Source organism: Dromaius novaehollandiae, chromosome 4 (assembly GCF_036370855.1).
Source record: "Dromaius novaehollandiae isolate bDroNov1 chromosome 4, bDroNov1.hap1, whole genome shotgun sequence".
Taxonomy (NCBI): Eukaryota; Metazoa; Chordata; class Aves; order Casuariiformes; family Dromaiidae; genus Dromaius; species Dromaius novaehollandiae.
The window spans coordinates 78,225,634-78,244,338 of NC_088101.1; the positions used below are offsets into that span (position 1 = coordinate 78,225,634).

Consider the following 18,705-nt stretch of genomic DNA (forward strand, 5'->3'; position numbering starts at 1 on the left):
ACAGTTGAGCTGAGACTTCTGTGATTGCAATGTCTGTGGCGATCCACATGGAGAGACTGCCAAAATAAAAAAACAGCTGGATCAAAGGGAAAGCCAGCTGCTCCACAGAGCGCGAGCTGTCTGCTCACCCTACCGAGGTGCACACTGCTTCAAGCGCTCGCTGCTGCCCTCCACACAGGGAGCAGCCACTGCTCTGATCAAGAGTACATCTGCTCTACTGATAAGTAAGGATTACAGCTCAATGAGAAGGAAGGAAGAGTAACATGATATTAGGCCATCAGATTTGCAGTCATCACTGCTACAACAAAACAAAGTTGCTGCCTACAGCAACCCCTGAGAAGAACTGATACCCCGGGTATCACGTCTAACCAACAGGCAATGTGCATCACCCCCAAGGTGTTACAGAAAGCTGTCCAATGTTCATTCAGCCCATCCACTGCTGTTCATTGCTGCCCATCCATGCAGGTACTAATTACACCACTAACAACAGCAATGAATGGATCAGAAGCAGTTACGGCTCTCTGCAGAAAGCAGGGGGTGAACAAGTGAAAAGCTCCCAGTCAACCCACCATATAACTCAGGCAGGAACTAATTCATCTTGTAGATAGCCCCATGTCTTTGGGCACGGTACCAGAGGACAGCTTTGGCTTTCTATGATCATGCAATGAGGTTATATGAACTGATAGACAAAAACATAGCAGATTTCAAGGAATGAACGTGTAAAAGATGCCCTTCCTAGTTGCTAACTTGAGTTAAACTGTCAAGAGCCAGGCCAGGACAACCTGAATAAGAGTCTAAAGGCTAGAGAAAGTAGTTATTCATACAAAGTTCATAAGAAACAGGCATTCAGTCCATCAGTCTTAGAGGTATGTATACTAACATACAAAGCACGAGCAAAGCACCTAAAGTTTTACTACATGATCAAGATTATGATCAATTGCACAAGAGTCCATATCCAACTGGAATCCTAACAGAAGGAGATTATAGCTCGTTCGTGGAGAACACAGAAAAACAATCCCAAGAGTGTTATGCCTCTTACATAAATGATGTAAACATCACAAATGCATAGACAAAGATGTTGGAGGTCCATAGACAGTGAAAGTAGAAAAGCATATCAGTGCTATCATGCTGCAAGTTTGCCACAGACCATCAAATATGGTGGATAGCACAGATGATGCTTCTTCTGAGCAGCTGGCAGAGCCATGAAAGGCACAGGGCTTCTTGTCACAGGGAGATATCAACAACTGAGGCATCTACTGGGAATGCAACACAGCAGAACACAGGGTCTCCAGCAGGTCTTCAAGGAACTTACTCACCTTTTTTAAAAGTGTAGAAAGCAACCAGAGACTCTTCCTAGGCTTTAGCTGCAGTCAGCAAGGAAGAAGTGGTTGACAGTAAAAGATAAGACAGTTTTGGTTGACAGTGACCACAGAGTTAATGGTTATTAAAGAGGAAAAGGAAGGAAGAACATTAAGAGACAGAGAGACAGATTGAACACTGGTAAATAAGAGCTTACAGAAGGCAAGTCTAAGGCAAGGAAGAGCTAAAAGTTTCTTAAATAAATGGCACTAAAGATACAAATAAATTCAAGCAAACAAAGCACAGCAAGAGAACACAGACAACAAACTCTTCATTAACTTCAAAAAAGCATACAGAAAGTGAGTAACGTGCCAAACCGAATGTCAAGAGAATACAGAGGACAAATCAAAGAGGCACGAAATGAAGTAATTCTCACAGAAGTTTGAGGCTACTAGGAAAACATTCTGCAAAAACATTACTAATAACAAGAATCTGTCTATTATTCAATGAAGAGGGAAGACAGATTCATGAAAAAAGTCTTCACTAAAAGAATCAACTACAAGCAGGTTACCGGCACAATTAGCACCAAAGTAGTAAAAATACCTACCCACAGTGAGCCTAGTATTGGGAACAGCCATGCTTACATTCTGTCAGGTTGGCTAGATCTGATGACATTCAGCCAAGTCGCTCAGGGAGTCCTCTAAGCCATCTCAAAATCAATAGCCCTATCTCTGAAAACTCATGGCTGATATCAGAAACTTGGAAAAAGGCGGACACAGTCACCTCCTTTAAATAAATTAAAAACACACACACACACACCCTGCTTCTCCCCTCCCCCTCCCCCCCCAAAAAATGAGGGAAGGGAAGAAGGCAGGCAGAAACAACTGGGAAACAACAGCTCTGTTGGCTTGACTTAAATTTCTAAAAAAGTCAAACATATTCAAACAATTATTTTTAAGCACTTTGAAGATATGGAGAGAAGGAGCAGCCAACATGGTTTTGTCAAAAACAAGCTATACCAAACCACAGCAACTTTCTCCCATGACTGAGTTTCACAGGGGAGGTGGTAATTCACTTCAGCAAGCTTTTTGACAGGCTTATTCATGGGACTTTCTCATAGCCAAACTAAAAAACAAGATCTAGATAAAACTATTATGAGTTTCCAAATAGGTTTAAGTGACTACATGCAAAAGAGGAGTCAACAAGGTCATACTGTTGGAAAAAAGGCTAATGCTACATTGGGATGTAAAGCTTATGTGACACATGATATAATCCTTCTGTCTAATGTTACACTGTTAAGTCTTAGATGGAGACCTGCAGCTCATTCTGAACACAGTTCTTCAAGCCAGATACAAACCAACTGGACAAAAGCCACAGGAGAACAACTATCAGATCTAGACAGCATGACCTCCCAGGAAAGACTGGAACAACTAGGGACACTGAGCTTATAGATCAGAATATCAGAGAAGGAACAGTCAGTTCTGTGTCCACAGGGGGGGGGAAAAAAAAAAAAAAAAAAAAAGACAAGCAATAAAGCGTTCAAACTGCAGCACAGGAGATGCAGACTATACGGTAGAAAATTAACAGCAGATTATCGAAGGACAAAAATAGGCTGTGCAGTGAGGCTGTGGAGTCTCTGTCAGTGAGGTCATTACAAGAGCAGGTTAGACAAACAGTTGACAAAAGTATAACCAGTCCTGTGTCCACAGGCAAGGAGAAGGATAAATGAATGAGATGACTTCAAGGTTCATTCCATCCTTGTTTTCTAAGATTTTACAACACTGACAAGAGATCCTGGAATATTATGTTAAGACACTAAGTTGCAAAGGGAACCACAAGAACAACCCACGAGACAGAGCGCACACTTGCAGTGACTGAGAGTTTAGATTATGAAAAAGCAAGCTGAGGGGTAATTCAGTTATATTAAAGAAGTACCTTTGCAAGAGAAACAGCAGGTTCTAAAGACACTTAAAAAATAAAATAAAAAAGGCAACAACCAGTGCTCATTTACACCGTTCAGCAAGGATACCTTTGTTACAGGCTGGAATTAAGCATAGGTATTTCAATCTGATTGCAGCAAAGCATTTTTACACAGAGTAAGCAACTACTGTACACCAGTAGCAAGTCTGACTTTTTGACTATAATGAGATTTAAAAAGTAAAGCATGCAGAGTTAAAATTATTATGGTTATGAGCAGTTTTGTGAAAGGTGGATCCTTGGATTTATTCTGCTTCCTAGACGTCAACTGTAAAAATATCAACTTTAAGGTACACGAATGGTATTTTCCCAGAAGAATCATCCATCTTTTAATAAGTATCAGGGTAGACATTCACCAGTACTGGTGTTCATTTGTATTTTAAGAGACACTAAAGAGCTCTAGTGTCAGCAGAGTGTACTTAAGAAAGAATATGAGGAGAAAACAGGGCCACAGCTCAGCTCAGCTCCCCTGCTAGCTGCCCAACTCGTAACACACCACCGTGCTCAGACTGGCTGTCTAGCTCAGTGCCCTCTTATCACTTACCCAATAGTAATTCACGCGCTCTCCTAAAAGTAAAACAAATAAAAGTGTGATTAGAAAGATGGAAAAAAGACAACCTAATTACAAGGATAATGCACACAAAGTAGCAGTAAGAAACTTAGTCATCCTTTATGCCTTTGCCGCCCCTAGTTTCTCAGGGAGTTATAAGCCTATCCAATGTAACTTCATTATAAATAGACCGACCAGACCAGGGGATGTCAGCTCCCCATAAGGAGGGCTGGCTCTCTAGGAAGGGAGGAGCTACGCTCAGGCATCTCTAGTTGGAAATCTTCACGGTTCCTGGTTACTGGTGTTGATGGAGATGTTGTTTAAGAGGACAGGAGGAATCACAACTCCACATGTTGTGTGGGCAGAAGCAGCTGCTGCCAGAAAGACATTGTCCTCCAATGATCCTCCCATGGTTAACTGAAGGTATTCCTGCTCTGCTAAACCCCAGTAAGCCTCCCTAAGCAGGGACACCTACAAAAGAGGAGAAAAACATCAAATGCAACACTTCCCTGACTGTGTGCACCCCCACCAACACAGTTCCTGTGCTTATCCAAACTCTCTCACACTATAGACAGTCCCTCTAAAGTCCTACAAAATTTTCATTTCCATGGAAGAGATGAAGACAAGGTCACCAATAGCTAAAAATCAGCTAGTCATAAGATGGAAAGCCTTTAAAACACCCATAAAGGCAGAACCCATTCCCTCAACTTTTTGTGGTAGTGGTTGAGTTCATATGAACACAAGAAAACTTCATATTTAACTTGAAAAAGTTAAGTTACCCAAGAAAGCTACACCAAAGAGTATATTTGTGGCAGAAGTGTCTGTGAGACAGGACAATACACGAAAAGTAGAACAGTGAAGACAAAAACTTCCTGCTATTAAAAAAAAGTAATAAATGAGTCACAAAGAAACCATAGAAAATTATCTTCTCATCAGAAGAATTCATTCCTAATTTGGGAAAAAAATAATTAAAATATAAAAACTCAATTATTCTGGAATGGATTATTTAATATTACAGCAACAGCTCAAATATCCTCATACTATAACAGTACACCCTACGTGAGCCATTCTGCCAAGACAGTATTGTATGGAAAAAACCTAGTGATAGTGATATTGACTTTCTCAGGATTATCAGAAATGTTAACTGAGCTGCAAATATCTTTAAAGGATTTTTTTTTTTAAACTATCTTCAGCATGAGGGAGGTCTAATGCCTGTTAGGACTCCCTAAGCTTTAACATGAACTATCATAGATTTTCAGCTTAGCTGCCAAATTGCCAGGAATACGTTTTTGACAGAGAGGATGAGCCAAACTCACTAACAGGTAACATTATTAGGAGCAACCAACCAACTTAAGAACTAAAATACTGCTTCAAATTTAGACAGATCCTTACTTTATGTCATTAGTCAAAATCCACAAAGGCAAGCACACACTTAAGTGCATGAGTATGTTCAGTTGCTTTTTTATTTTATGACAAAAAAGGTTGTGTGGGTTTAAGTTCTATTTGAAAACTTTACTTATATTTAAGGAATAAATTTCAATAGCACATTACTAGTAATATTTAATAAATTCCTGGGGACCAAAACAACCCCCTAAACCTTATATAGTCACACAAATTTTCACCCGATTAAAAAAATAAAAATAAAAAAATCTCAAAATGACTTTAAATATAAGCAAAAGACTATCTCTTTTCCTTTTTTGTTATGAAGACATAAGATAGGTCAGCCAAATTAAAAAAAAAAAAATCCAACAAGCAGACTACAAAATATTCAAAGTATGTGCAATGGTGTCCTGCTTTTCACCCAGTTCTGAAAGACAAACTATGTGGCCAATGGAACTATGTCCTAAAATATTAAATAAAAATTAATAATTATTTAACTTAGTTACTATGTAATGTTCCTCAACAAGTTCTTTCCCTTCCTACATAAGGCTTCAAGTTTAAAACTAGTGGAGAACACTGTACAAGTATGGCAGCCTGCTTCAGAAAAGGAAAAAAAAAAATCCATTACCATTTTTCCACTGAAACCATAAGTTGTTTTTGAGCAATGGATATCTAAAATTATAGAAACTATTTTGTCCACTCTTATTCTTGTGTTTCAGGCTCTTCGGCATCTACTACACTAACAAAAGACAGTCAGCTTCAGCCTACTCTTCCAAGGTGTCCTGAATCCCAGCAGACACCAGTACAGTTCTCCATGGGCTCCTCAAAGGGAACAGCGGAATGACAGTATGGTGGAGATGAATCTTAAGGAGCAGCCAGGAAAAAAGAAGTAAAGGTAAAGTAAAGATAATCACACACAATATTGCAAAGTTTCTTCTGACAGCAAAGAAGTGTTCAAGCTCTTGCAGAGTGACAAAATAAAGCATCTTAAACCATGTGAAGCCTGTCCCAATGAAGATGGTTTCTCCAGTACACATTATCTGTAGCCAAGTAAGTTATGGTCATTAAAACAAAGCGATGAAAAACTTCTAGTGAACCCCAGCTAAACCACTAACTTGCCATCTGTTGTGGCAGCAGCTTATTGAAGATAAGCAGCCTGAAAGCATTATGGCAATTAAGAAATCTTTTGGTCATTAACTCCACACCAATTAAACACTAAAGGCGAGCAAAATTGCACCAGGGCTCAAACCTGCTGTATAAGGCAAACTATCCTGTACCAAAAGAATGGTGCCACTGTGAGATACAGTGCAAAGAAGAACTTTTAAACATTTACTTACGCACCTCATCGACTTTGTCTATGAGCAACCTTAACACTCATGTGAACGTTCTCCTAGTCCAAAAGAACTGATGTACACATATACCAAGTTTTTACTCCATGCCTATACCTACATACCTATGTCATTAATCCACAATCAAGAATGCCATGTTCAAAAAAACCCAGCTTGGATACATGCACGCACATGTATGAGCATGCATATATAAGCTCTCACTCGTAGATCTGTCCACAAAAGAAAGTCTCCAGGCTTACATCAACATCAACGTTCTCCAAATTCAGAGCTTCACATCCACCTCAGTGAAATACTACCTACAACAAGTTTGAAACAGTCAACTGTTAGATTTAAAGTGCTTTTAAACTTTGAATGAGGTTCCTGAACTTCTTGTAATAGTCACAAACTAAACAGTCTGCTATCAAAACTTCATTTGCTCAATGTATCCTAAATCAGACAATTACTGTTAGTTTGTTGCACCTAGACTAAGGAGAAAAAAATATACTGAATATTAAAAAATAACTCAACTATTTTTTGTTCTACTTTGCTGTGGCACCACCTTCTCAGCTTCCAAAGAGTTTTGCTTTGAAAGCAAAAAATTAGTATTTCCATGCATACAGAAAACCGGAAACTGAGCTTTGGCTTTCAAAAAAAAAAAAAAAAAAAAAAAAAAAATCTTAGTTTAAAAGCCAGATTGCTTTAGTCCCAAAATACAGAAGCAAGCCAAAAGTCTGTAATGACCACAGTTAGTATATTGACTCAAACTGCATCAACATACAGCTGTTTGCACTAGTTTTCTGTCTTTGAAGAAGACATCAAAGTCAAGAAGCGGGTGACAGAGAGCATTCAAGTCTGGCACCCCTGTGCAAAGCCACTTCTTTTGTTTGTAATGAACTGTCATTGATGCTTTCTGACAGTACAAAGCTTAAGGCAGAACAGGAGTCAAGGCACAGACTTGGAGCACTTTGCAGAACATTATGTGTACATTACATAACGTAATTGCCAACAAATTCAGTGCTACACACAACCAGAGAAGCCCTAATAAAGAAATAAAGTTTTTAAAGACTTGTGGCTTGCATTAAAAGACTCAGATTCAACTCCTCCTCTTCTTTCCCTCACCTTACAATGCCTTATCTTGCTTAATATAATGAAATTTATTTTAGATATATCACTGATGACAGACACTCAAAATCTACAAAGGACATAACTAAAACTTACTGGTCAAGCTTTTTAAAAAAAAAAAAAAAAAAAATCTGTTGTATAATGTCATACACGTGCCTCTCCCTTTCCTGGAGGGAAAACTGCATTGACAAGTTGGTATATTAGAGGGTCTTTTCTATCTTGGCTATATCAGCTTGCTTGCCTATCTCAAAAGCCTACACATATTTTCCTATAATATCTGTCACGTTTGCTCTTTTACCCCTCCTTCTGCCCCCATCCATGTTAACTCTTCTCCTGCATTATCCAACCGCAAGTAAAAGGCCCTGTTAGTCTTACCTCACTCTATCCTGCCAAAGACCCACCCTCATTCACTAATCACAAAACAGACTCACACATCTGGGAACAAACCAGATCTGCAATTGCCGAAAACACATCGCCTGTTTCTTCTGACAGGTGGGGGGGGGAAAAAAAAGTAGTAGACCGAAAGACAAGATGCTGACCAGTCCCCAGGAACAAAAGATTTTGTTACATATAAATCATATAAAGATGCTGCCCCTGGACCTTGGTCAGACCTTGGTGTAGCCGGTACATACCAGACTCACAACTCCTAAAGAGTTCTTGGGGGGGGGGGGGAAAACAAAGAGCGTTCGGTGGATGTGGCTGAACAGTAATCCCACCCCAGCTCTGGCACAAGCTGGACAGCCATAGCACAGAGCTGCACTAGGTCCACCCAAAAGGCAGCTTATTATCATGGATTCAGATCATATATGAGCTTAGATGAGCAACTTGAGATGAACACTGGCTCAGAAGATGGATGGTGCTAACACAGCATGCCATGTGTATTTTCCCCCCACTTCCTAGCAGCTGAGTGCTATAACTGAATGGGATTCCCACCATTGTAATCCTTCTTCAGCTTCTGATGCTGTGGAGCAATGTGCCTACTGGTCTACCTTTTACTCTCCAATATCCTCTTTGGGGAATAATTTCAGTGGTTAGTTCTGCTCCACTTTTAGGTGAGTGAGCAGATCTTAAGGCGAAGGGAAAAAAACCCATACAGAAACCTCTCACAATTATTTTCAGCATGGTCCCCAAAGGTCTAAGTATCAAAAAACCCCAGGGAAGACTTAAGTTGCCAGAAAGCTACAGATAGTTATGGGTACGTGGAGCCCTTCACAGATTCACAGATTTATTTAACATAGAAAAAAACCATAATCAATCATACAATATTAAGTAAATAGATATCAGCCACAGGATTTTATATGTCAATGATGCATGTATTTATATACAATATTTAGAAAGCTTACCTTTTCAGCATATTCCCAAATTTTAGACATAAACCAACAACTGACCACTTCTTTGCATTGTTTGTTTTTGCCTTAATTTTTAAACAGAGAAGCTGTTAGTTCACTTTCATGCCTAAATCAGTAATTGTTCATTTTGGAAATAAACTGATACTGTGATGCAAGTCATGATCAACTAACACTTTTGATAGCATAGGCATAATTAATGTCTAGTAGAGGAAAGATGGGTATCTGAAAATTTAGATCTAGAACAGTGAAGTCCCCTGGGCTGCCAGCTGGACACTTCTATGCAGCCTGCTACCTTTCCCTGGAGAAGACAAGGAACAGCTATTTAGAGCAGCAAACACTGCCCCAACAGCTGATCACATCCTCCATCTGTTCACAGCTCAACACAGACCACTGAGCTGCTGCCAAAGCAGTTAAAAAAAAAAAATCCAGCAGCTTTTTCTAAGAGCAACTGCCATCCATGCACACTCCCAGAAATTATTCCTCACTCCCTGTTGTAGCAGAGGGGCTTCTGGCCCGGCTGCTACAGCAGCAATTCAGCTCCTTCAGACACGTTGTGAGCCAGTAGGAGAAGAACAGAAGTCCTAAAGCTAGATGCCACAAGGCTGACAAGTCTGCTCTAGATTAAGGCAGCACAAAGCTCTAAGATCCAGATTAATGATTTCTATTACTCTGTAAAGACTTTGTTATCTAACTGGATCTCTGTGGTTTCATCTTTTTGAAGTTCCTTCTCACGTAAACACTTGAGAAAGCTACTGCAAACCAGTGCATTAAAGAATTAGAGTTATAAAGATCTATTGTGCATGAGGACCTATTTCATGATGTTCTACCAGAAGTCATATTATAGATTCATCTGCAGCCTCTATTTCTGTAGATTTGAGAAAAGATGATAGGAACAGCAGTATTCCACAGAAGTACCCAGAGCTTTTCTTCCAAGAAATGCACGGTAGAGTCAATCTTCTGTTTTCTTTTTATAAATGAGCAAAGCTATTATTTCAGTTTTAAGAAATGACCAAGGGGTCATTCATGTCTATCCTTTTGAGTGCCAACTTTTTTTTAAAAAAAACAAAGAAGTCATAACTGAATAGGCATGTAGAGGTTAAACATGGCCTCCTACAGAGATTTTTCATACTAGCCAACTTTAGGCATCTGGCTTGGAACCACAGTCCCCTAAGGCTTCCTATAATAAAGGGTGGAGAGAGATGGCTCTTCTACAGAGATGGCTCTTCTACAGAGTGATGCAGAACAGAAGCGTCTCCCTCTCAGACATGTATGCGTCTTATTATTACTATAAATTTTGAGATGGAGAGAACTACATTTTCCTAAGTTATATAGCTTGTACAACAGAAGGCAAGTTCAATTTTCCAGAAGTTATTTAAGAGCATGATTAAAGTTCATGGTCTGACAAAGATTTTCTCCAGCACTACCACTAGACCAACATCAAGAGCTTCAGTTCAACAGCTTCAAACAGGCTCACAAGCAACCCAGTTCATTTTTTCCCCCCTGAAATGTACTTTCTAGAACAGTGCTCAGATTAATATCTATACCAGTAAAGATGCTGTATATTTGATATCAAACTTATTTGCCCTAAGAATATAAACAGTTTAGGAGAATTACTACCTTGCTCAGACGTACCTTTAATACTATTTCTGATGTATTTCCTCACACAGCTATGAAGTGAAGGTCAGTAATGTCACAGTCTGGCTTGAATTCTTACAATATAAAATTAAATAACTGTCATGTCAGAAAAATAATGGTGTATTTATTTTATTGCTTTCTCAGGCAAGATTCAATTTTGGCAGTTCCCATAACAATATTAAGAGCAGCACTATAAATGTCATTTCCCAGTTAAACTCTTCATTAGCAGCACAAGAAATTCAGAACTTGTAGATTAAGATATTAACAGAGAAAGAATTAAACTGCACTGTTCTTATATCCATTTAACTCAAATATTTCCTTCTGCTTAATTATCCTAGGAAAATTTCACATACAGAATACTCTTTCTCAAAATGGAGCAGTCCAAAGCTACCTGCGTCCCTAGTAAAATAAAAAATTACCACAAGATAGATAGATGGAGAACCTGTTTGCACTACTTTAATAAAAGGTGACATATGACCTTCTTTCCCACCAGTTTTGGAGCCCCAACAAATATTTAATCTTCTTTGACTAGCTGGACCCACGTACACCGTGGAACTCTGCCTAGCACATCCATGAACTCCTGCACATCATAAGGAAAGCAAATTTATTTCCTAGCTAGTTTTCCTAATAACTTCTCAACAACACACTTCAGCAGACCTGTATTTGTTAAGGACCACCTCTTGCTGAGGAAGATTTTCCTTGTAAGCACCAAATACCAGCAAATCAAACTTCCACATCCACTCAGCTCTCCTTGCCAGACAAGGAAAAGGGACAGCCCTGGATCTCCTCCCAATACAGATGGGAAAGGAGAGGGGATCCGAGGGCTCCCCTCAAAATGGGATACCACTACAAAAGCCTAAGTGCCATAACAAAGAATAGAGCGCAATATTAAACACAAATGAGACTTCAGGTACTGTTCTGAATCAAAAAATTGAACTGGACACAACCCTAAATATCCTCATTGGTATCCACCTATTTCAGAGGTAACTTTTCATGTTAATCCAGTTCTGAATTAAATCAAAAAGGCTTTGTCTTCCACAATCAGGAAACAGAAGTTTAGAGGAGAAGACAACACGATAATTTTTAAGAGTCAAAATTAGCTTTTTAATCTCTCTCCATTGTTTTGCGACCAATATGGCAAGAAAAAAATTCCTCTGCCTTCATACTCAGAACCAAATGTCTTTTAACAAAGCCATGGTAGGATATTTATCCAGTACAGATGAACACAGTACACGGCTGAACCAGATACAATTTTTTTTGGACACAGTTTCTGCATGTTTCATTTAACAATTCACAACCGATTATTCTCGTTATCAATTGACCATGATACGGCAGGTGCAGGAGGTGGGGGAGAAATGGAGCGATCAGGGATTCGGTACACATCAAGGTCATGAGTACACACAGGCACACGCTTCCCAAGAGTGGCACTGCAAGATCTGAAGCAACCACTAATACATGTGCCTGTGGTCTTGGATCTATTAGCTAAAGAACACCTTAATTGATCATGCGAAAAACTAAGAAAGAACTTTTAATGCGAATGTTATGCAATCATTAAGCCTGTTTTAAAGCTTCAAGTGTTAGATTCATTTAAGTCAAAATAGATTCTCTTTTTAAATTAGAAACTCAACTCAACCATCCCAGCTAAACCCAATCCTATTCTGTTACATCTCCTTTTATTAAAGACAGTAAAGCGTAAGTTCTTTGGGGAGGGACTGCACCTATGTTTAAAAAGTAGAGTAAACTGTATTTAGTCAGAGGAGCAAATGTGCTACTGGACTGTCAAAGACTTCTCTTTCATAAAAGAAATGTTATGCGAGTGTTTAAAAATACTTGGAACTGTTTATTCAGCCTGAAGAGCAAAATTTACAACCTTATTTTATTTATTGGTGTTTATCAAGTTTACCTTAGCCTTAACAGAAACTGACCAAAATAAAGTTGGCTTTTTTTTTCCTCCTCTCTCTCTGTTAAGCTACATAGAAGTACAAAAGCTAGACATTTGCTGAACTTCCGAGCTCATGACAAAGCTCATCTTTTGTATACTATTTCCTCTGAATGTTTGAATCATGTGGAGGGGGAAGGGAGAAAAGGGAAAAATCTCAAAACAACAATCACGCAGACGTAAGTAAAACGGAATCAGCTATGCTGGAGACACTGAACTACAAAAGGCGCTGCAAAAGCTGGCCTAAAAGGTGGCAATCTATGCTACGCACAGGATACCTGCTTAAAAAGCAGTATGTCCTAGAAAACAGAATAGTCCAGTGAAACAGCTTATGAAAATTCTAGAACATAGTTCTCAAATTGAAGAAGATTTAATAAACTACACATTACAAACAAACAATACTCTGAAAACCTGCAAGTGAGAGAACTAAAATGGCTACGACATTATTCACCTTAATAACACAAGCTCAGCCAGGCCTGTAGCACAAAACAACTGTAGCAGGTCAGCCGCTGACACACAACTCTTCCCTCCAAACTACGCACACATGCTACTTCACAGCCAGGTTTACTACACCAACGGCCAGCTTTACCACACCATACCTTTGAGTTGTAGAGAAAAATAACCAAATGCATCTTACAGCATCAAGAGCCCAACCATCAATGAGAAACTCGCAACGACGGCCTAATGAAGGCCCAGCGCAATGCAATACTGAATTTAAAAACAAACCAGAGAGCAACATATACGTTAAGCTTAAGAATAGTTACTCAATTTGCAGATTACAAATTACTGTCATTAGCAGGATACTGGACTCTCCATAACACTGCCGTAATTAGCTCTGTAAGGAGAAAATACAACTCCTGGGGAAGTCTTGCAGTAGCACCACTAAAACAAATGACTTTGCTTCCAATTCTAGTTAAACTAGGTACAGCTACAGGTTTCCAAAATAGAGATACCCCCTTTCACTGAAATGTAGTCAAAGCATCTGTGTTTTCACTGTCACTGTAAGACACCTGACAGCATTATGAGGGAGGAAATCTGGTGGCCCCGAGCACACGCACGGGGCAGCGTGGCTTCCAGGAAGGTGCCACTAAGAGTTGCCCACTTGCATCCCAGAACAAGACACAGCACGTACTTAATGCAGAACTTAGCCTACAGTCCTAAAAAAAACCAATCTTCAGATAAGACATATAAAAACCTCAATTAAAATGTATTTGTTAGCCAGAATGCTCTCAACCAGAATTTCAATACTGGCACAAGGGCTTTTTGTTTCAACTATATATCTCGCCATTTTAAAACCCTGTCCAACCTGTTTTATAAAATATTTTGAAAATATACCTCTACAGTCTAAACAATTATTTACACACAAGAATGCAGAGCACACAAGCGATCATTCCTTAAACTTCTTGTTTCATTCTGTATATTTTAAACAAATTTTGAAAGAAGCATCTAACAGAGCACTCACAGGAGGACGTGCTCGCAACATCTAGCGTGGATGCTCTAATACCAGGACAGTGACTGAAGCTGGACACAGAAGCCAAACTAACAAATGGAAAACGTACAATGTTGTGCAGCAAATATGAGATTTTGCTTTTATTTTTACAGTATATCTTCTAAGAGATAAAACACAATTCAAGTTTGTCTGGCAAAGAATTGGCCAATGATTTGTCTTACCCACTAATGGGAGTTCACGATATTCCGCGTAAAGATGAAAGTAAAGCAAGTCTGGTTACTACTTTTCCGCTATTAGTGTGTTGCTTACTCTCCAACCAGCCAAAACAAATACTGCCCCTAATTTAGAAGTGATCAGTCATGTAAAATACACAGACGTCTTTCTCAACTTCGTCCAGAAGCAACATATGCTAGTCTTTCGCTCAAAAAAAAAAAAAAAAAGAAAAAAAGAAAAAAAAAAGTCTTGTTTTGACCACGTACCCTTAACTAGCAAATGATTAACTATTATGGATATCACATTTTAGAATTGGTAATTGTCATTTAATTATGCTTTAGCATTTCATCTTTGAAACAAGATTATCATTTAACTTTTAAGTACTGGCAACTTTCATATATCACCACTGTTGGAGAAGTATTGAAAATGTCAAGAAAAAGGTCACTGAATCCAGTACAAAGAAAGTTAACACCAAATTTACAGGAGCGTTTGTAGATATAAACATTTACCTTCTGGAAACTGAGCAGAGGGATTTATTTGTCCCCATTATTATCCAATTCTAATATGTTTACTGCTTTGATTAAGTAAGGTCTGTCTCATGGGTTTATTCTATCTTAACTAATTGGTCTATTTGACAGATTTCTTAATTCTGTGTTTGTCAATCAGTCTTCAGATCCTTAATATCATACTGTTGAGTGAAACACAGAAACAATTGATAAATTGCCTATACATCTAAGGGTACAAAAAAATGACAAATTAAGACAATTTTATAATTGCATTCAAAATAATATATGCATATTTATTAGATTATGAACAACATATCAGTGCAAATAATATACAAAACTATTTTCCCAGGAATTTAGGGCTGAAATACTATATTTAATTTTGAAGATGACTTGTACTCTTCAAATAAAGACTCCTGAAGACTAGGAAATTTCCGTAAAAACTATCTAGTCTAAAAGAAAGAACTACTAAGCAGAAGGACTACAAATGTACTCTTTTAAGATGAATTTCAGAAAAAGATTTGATAGATCGTGCTTAGTTTAAAACCAAAGTCCTGGACTATACCTAACCACAAGACAAACAGCTCAAAATATCAAGGATAGTGGTGCCTCTGCTACTTGAATCACAACAGTTTACCACTCCGCATATCACTCTACTGCTTGTTTTATTTCCCTTGGCATTATCATGTTTATCCCAACAACACACAGGAACTTGTGCCTGGAAGAGCCTGCAATTAAAGAAAAGGAAAAAATATATATATGCATCTTTCTGCTAAAGTTTAACACTAGAACAGAGTTCGGTGATGATTTGCCACGCTACAAGTAACATCTTCCGTATCTCTTCACTGTCACACATGTCCCTCTTCCAGATATCTACATCAGGTTAGTGCTACTGTCCCAAATGGAAGTTATGTCAGATTAGCACAACTGACATACAAAAATGATTAATCTAAACCACACTGGATTTTGGGTAAACAAATTTGAGAGGGTAGAAAGACAAGCTTTAAAGGAAAAAATGAAAAAAAAAAAAAAGTTAATCTACAATTACCAAATTGCTTGTTAACCTAGCAAAATGATGGGTACAAGATTACAAGGAAAGCAAAAATCCCATTCATTACATCATGGTGTTTCAGCTACCCCACACCACAAAAGCCATTTCTTCTGTTTTCCCCTCAAGCGTACAATAAGTTTGTGGGAGCAATAGAGAAAGCAGAACAGGCTGTGTGACACACACATGGAAACGTGAAGCGAGGATGCTGTCAGCAGGAAATCCTTTCATAAATGTGACACCTAAACACACCCTTTGTGTGAAACCGGCAAAAAATTCGAGGAAACCTCTGTGAGAGAAAGGGAGGTAAACTTAGCGGCTCCTTTGTCACCTGAGCCAGCAGGACATCTCCTAAAGGCTTAATCCTTGCATAATTTCTCGGGGGGGGGGGGGGAAGGGGAAAGGACTCATGGTACCTCGCAATCGGCTCACCATAAATTTCATTGTGCTATGAAACAGTGCAACAGATCTAAATTATTTTGAGGCAGCAGAATGCAAACCGCACTCCAAGCCGTAACGAACCGCCTATGCTCGATGAAGTTGCCCGGTGCAAAAAAAAGGGCTCCGATACTCACGGGAGGGAGGGGTATAAGGGCACATTTTGCTTTCTCAGGGCCCGGCCCCCGGTCTCCTGCCGCTCCTCCGTCAGGGCCGGGGAGAGAGACCCCCGGGGCCGGGCGCTGCCGAGAAACACCCCCCCCGAGGGGCCGGCGCTGCCCTTCCCCCACAAAGGGCGGCGGAGCCGGGGCCCCGGCCCAGCCCCGCCGCCCCGGGCAGCGCTGCGGCCCCCCGCCCCGCTGCGGCCGCCCGCGGAGGGGGGCCGGGGGGCGCCGCCTCGGCCCGCGGCGCCGCCCGCCCGAGAGGGTGTGTGTGTGTGTGTGTCGGGCCCGCCGCAGCGGGATGTCACCGCCGCCGCCGCGCGGACCCCCGCCCCGCCCCGCCCCCCCTCACCTCGCCGTGTCCCGCCGCGGCCCCGCCGCCGCCGCCCAGGGCTCCGTTGCCGGCGGCCGTTGCCGGCGCTGTCAGCAGGCTGCCCACCGCGCTCGGCGAGGCGGCCGCCGCCTGGGTCGCCGCCCGCAGAGGGGCCGCTCCCGCCGCCGCCGCCGCCCCGGCCTTGCCCAGGCCGCCGGCGCCGCCGCCGCCGCTGGGTCCCGGCCCGCCAGTGCTGCCGAGGCCGCCGCCCCGCTTGTTCTTCCGGCGCTTGGCTCCGCGCTTGGCGTCGGCCGGGCTCATCGCGCCTGACACCCGGGCAGGGAGGAGGGAGCGGGGGGAGGAGGAGGAGGAGAAGGAGAGGGAGGAGGAGGAGGAAGAGGAGGGGAGCGGGGCGCGGGGCCGCCGCGAGCGCCCGGGAGCGGAGGGGGCGGGCGGGGCCGGGGCGCGGGCCGCCGCGGGCGCCGAGGAGCGGAGCGCACCAACTGTCACGGCAACGGGGACTCCCTCGGCCCCACTGCCGCTGACCAGAGTTACCGTCCAATATGGCGGACACAAGGGGAAAGTGATCCCCCTTTACGTCGGGGGGCTCCCCCTTGCGCTGACGGGAACCCGCCCCGCGGGGCACGCTGGGAGGCGTAGTTGCCCCGCCGCCGCGCCGCCGGGCCACCGCCCGCCGCGCGGCAGGCCAGCGGACTACGACTCCCGGCGTGCCCCGCGAGCGGCGGCTGGGCGAGGCCGGTGATGTCAGCCCGCCCCGCGGGGAACGCCGGGAGCAGTAGTTTTCCCCGCCGCCGTGAGCCCCGCTGACCGACGTTGCCACCCTGGTCAAGGGACTACACCGCCGCCCAGGAGCCGGCGAGCACCACGTGACGCGCGCGCCCGCGCCTTAAAGGGGCAGCCGCTCCCGGCCGCTCCCGCCGCGGCCGAGGCGCGAGGGGCGCGCGGGCCTCCCGCCTCCCTCGGCGGCGCGGGGCGGGGCGGGGCGGGGCGGGGGGAGCCGAGGCCCCGCAGACTCATCGCAGGGGGCAGCGATGAGCCCGTGTGTCCACAAGCACCGCAAAGACACGGCGCGAGCCGCCGGCCTTCAGTGCTGCCTCGCTGGGAGCCGGGCCGCAGGCCGCTGCTCGGCCTCTGCCCCCGCCGAGGGCAGGCCGGGCCGCGGGGCGTCTCCCCCAGCCGCCCCGAGCTGGTCGGTCGCCCCGCCATAGCGCATGAACTGGTGTGGCGGCCGGCATCGCTTCCCGGGGTTATTCCCCGTCTGGGGCACGGCATGGTGGACCCGGAGAGGATCCGACGGCATGGCGCTGTGCTCTGATGAAGTGACATAAAAACACAGACGAGCTCATAATTTACCGCAGTGTAAAATCTTACTGCGCCATTAAAACTTAGATGGCGCGTGTGGTGGCAATGGTGGCTCAGGATACGTTTCGGGGTGCCAGCATGTTTCCCTTCCTTCCTGGCAACCCCAACGCGTGGCCCGGCAGCCCCTCGGCTGAGAGGCGCAGTGATAGTTCCCATTTAACGGGTCACAGCATTGACAATCCCGAAATTTTAGGAGGGGAAATGGAAGCACGCAATTACTCCAGATCTGGGTTCAGATGAGCAATTCACAGTGCCGGTGCCACCCGCCGTCGATACTCAAGTTGCTCCAAGCTTAGTCTGCCGTGATACACGCGCAGGCATTTTGCATGTGCACGCAGGCAGCTGTGGAACCTGGAGAACACGTTTGTCCTTCATGTGGTCTAGTAAATTGGGAGTTTTTTGGGGCAGGGCCCTCGCCTTCGTAAATGCATGCAATGCTCTTAGCATACCCGCTGCTATGTGCAGAACTCATACAATCATATGCAGCCGTTTGCTGTGAGCAAATAAATACTAGGCGTTAAAGTATAAATTCTAATCTGACTTCATGAAGCATCTTTTCTTAATATATGGCATTATTTTCGGAGCTCATATCTTTCATTTGAAATGGTGACATGTCC

The 18,705-nt window shown here is 42.7% G+C and overlaps 1 protein-coding gene across 1 annotated transcript in view; it reads right to left on the bottom strand.

The window, feature by feature from the left end:
* The window catches only part of FAM193A (family with sequence similarity 193 member A), a 75,120-nt gene extending 57,808 nt beyond the window's left edge, over window positions 1-17,312 (bottom strand). The window contains exon 1 of the mRNA XM_064511513.1: window positions 16,745-17,312. Within this exon, the coding sequence (XP_064367583.1) occupies window positions 16,745-17,026 (282 nt within the window). The 5' untranslated portion in view covers window positions 17,027-17,312. The remainder of the gene's footprint in view (window positions 1-16,744) is intronic.
* Window positions 17,313-18,705: the final 1,393 nt, after the last annotated feature.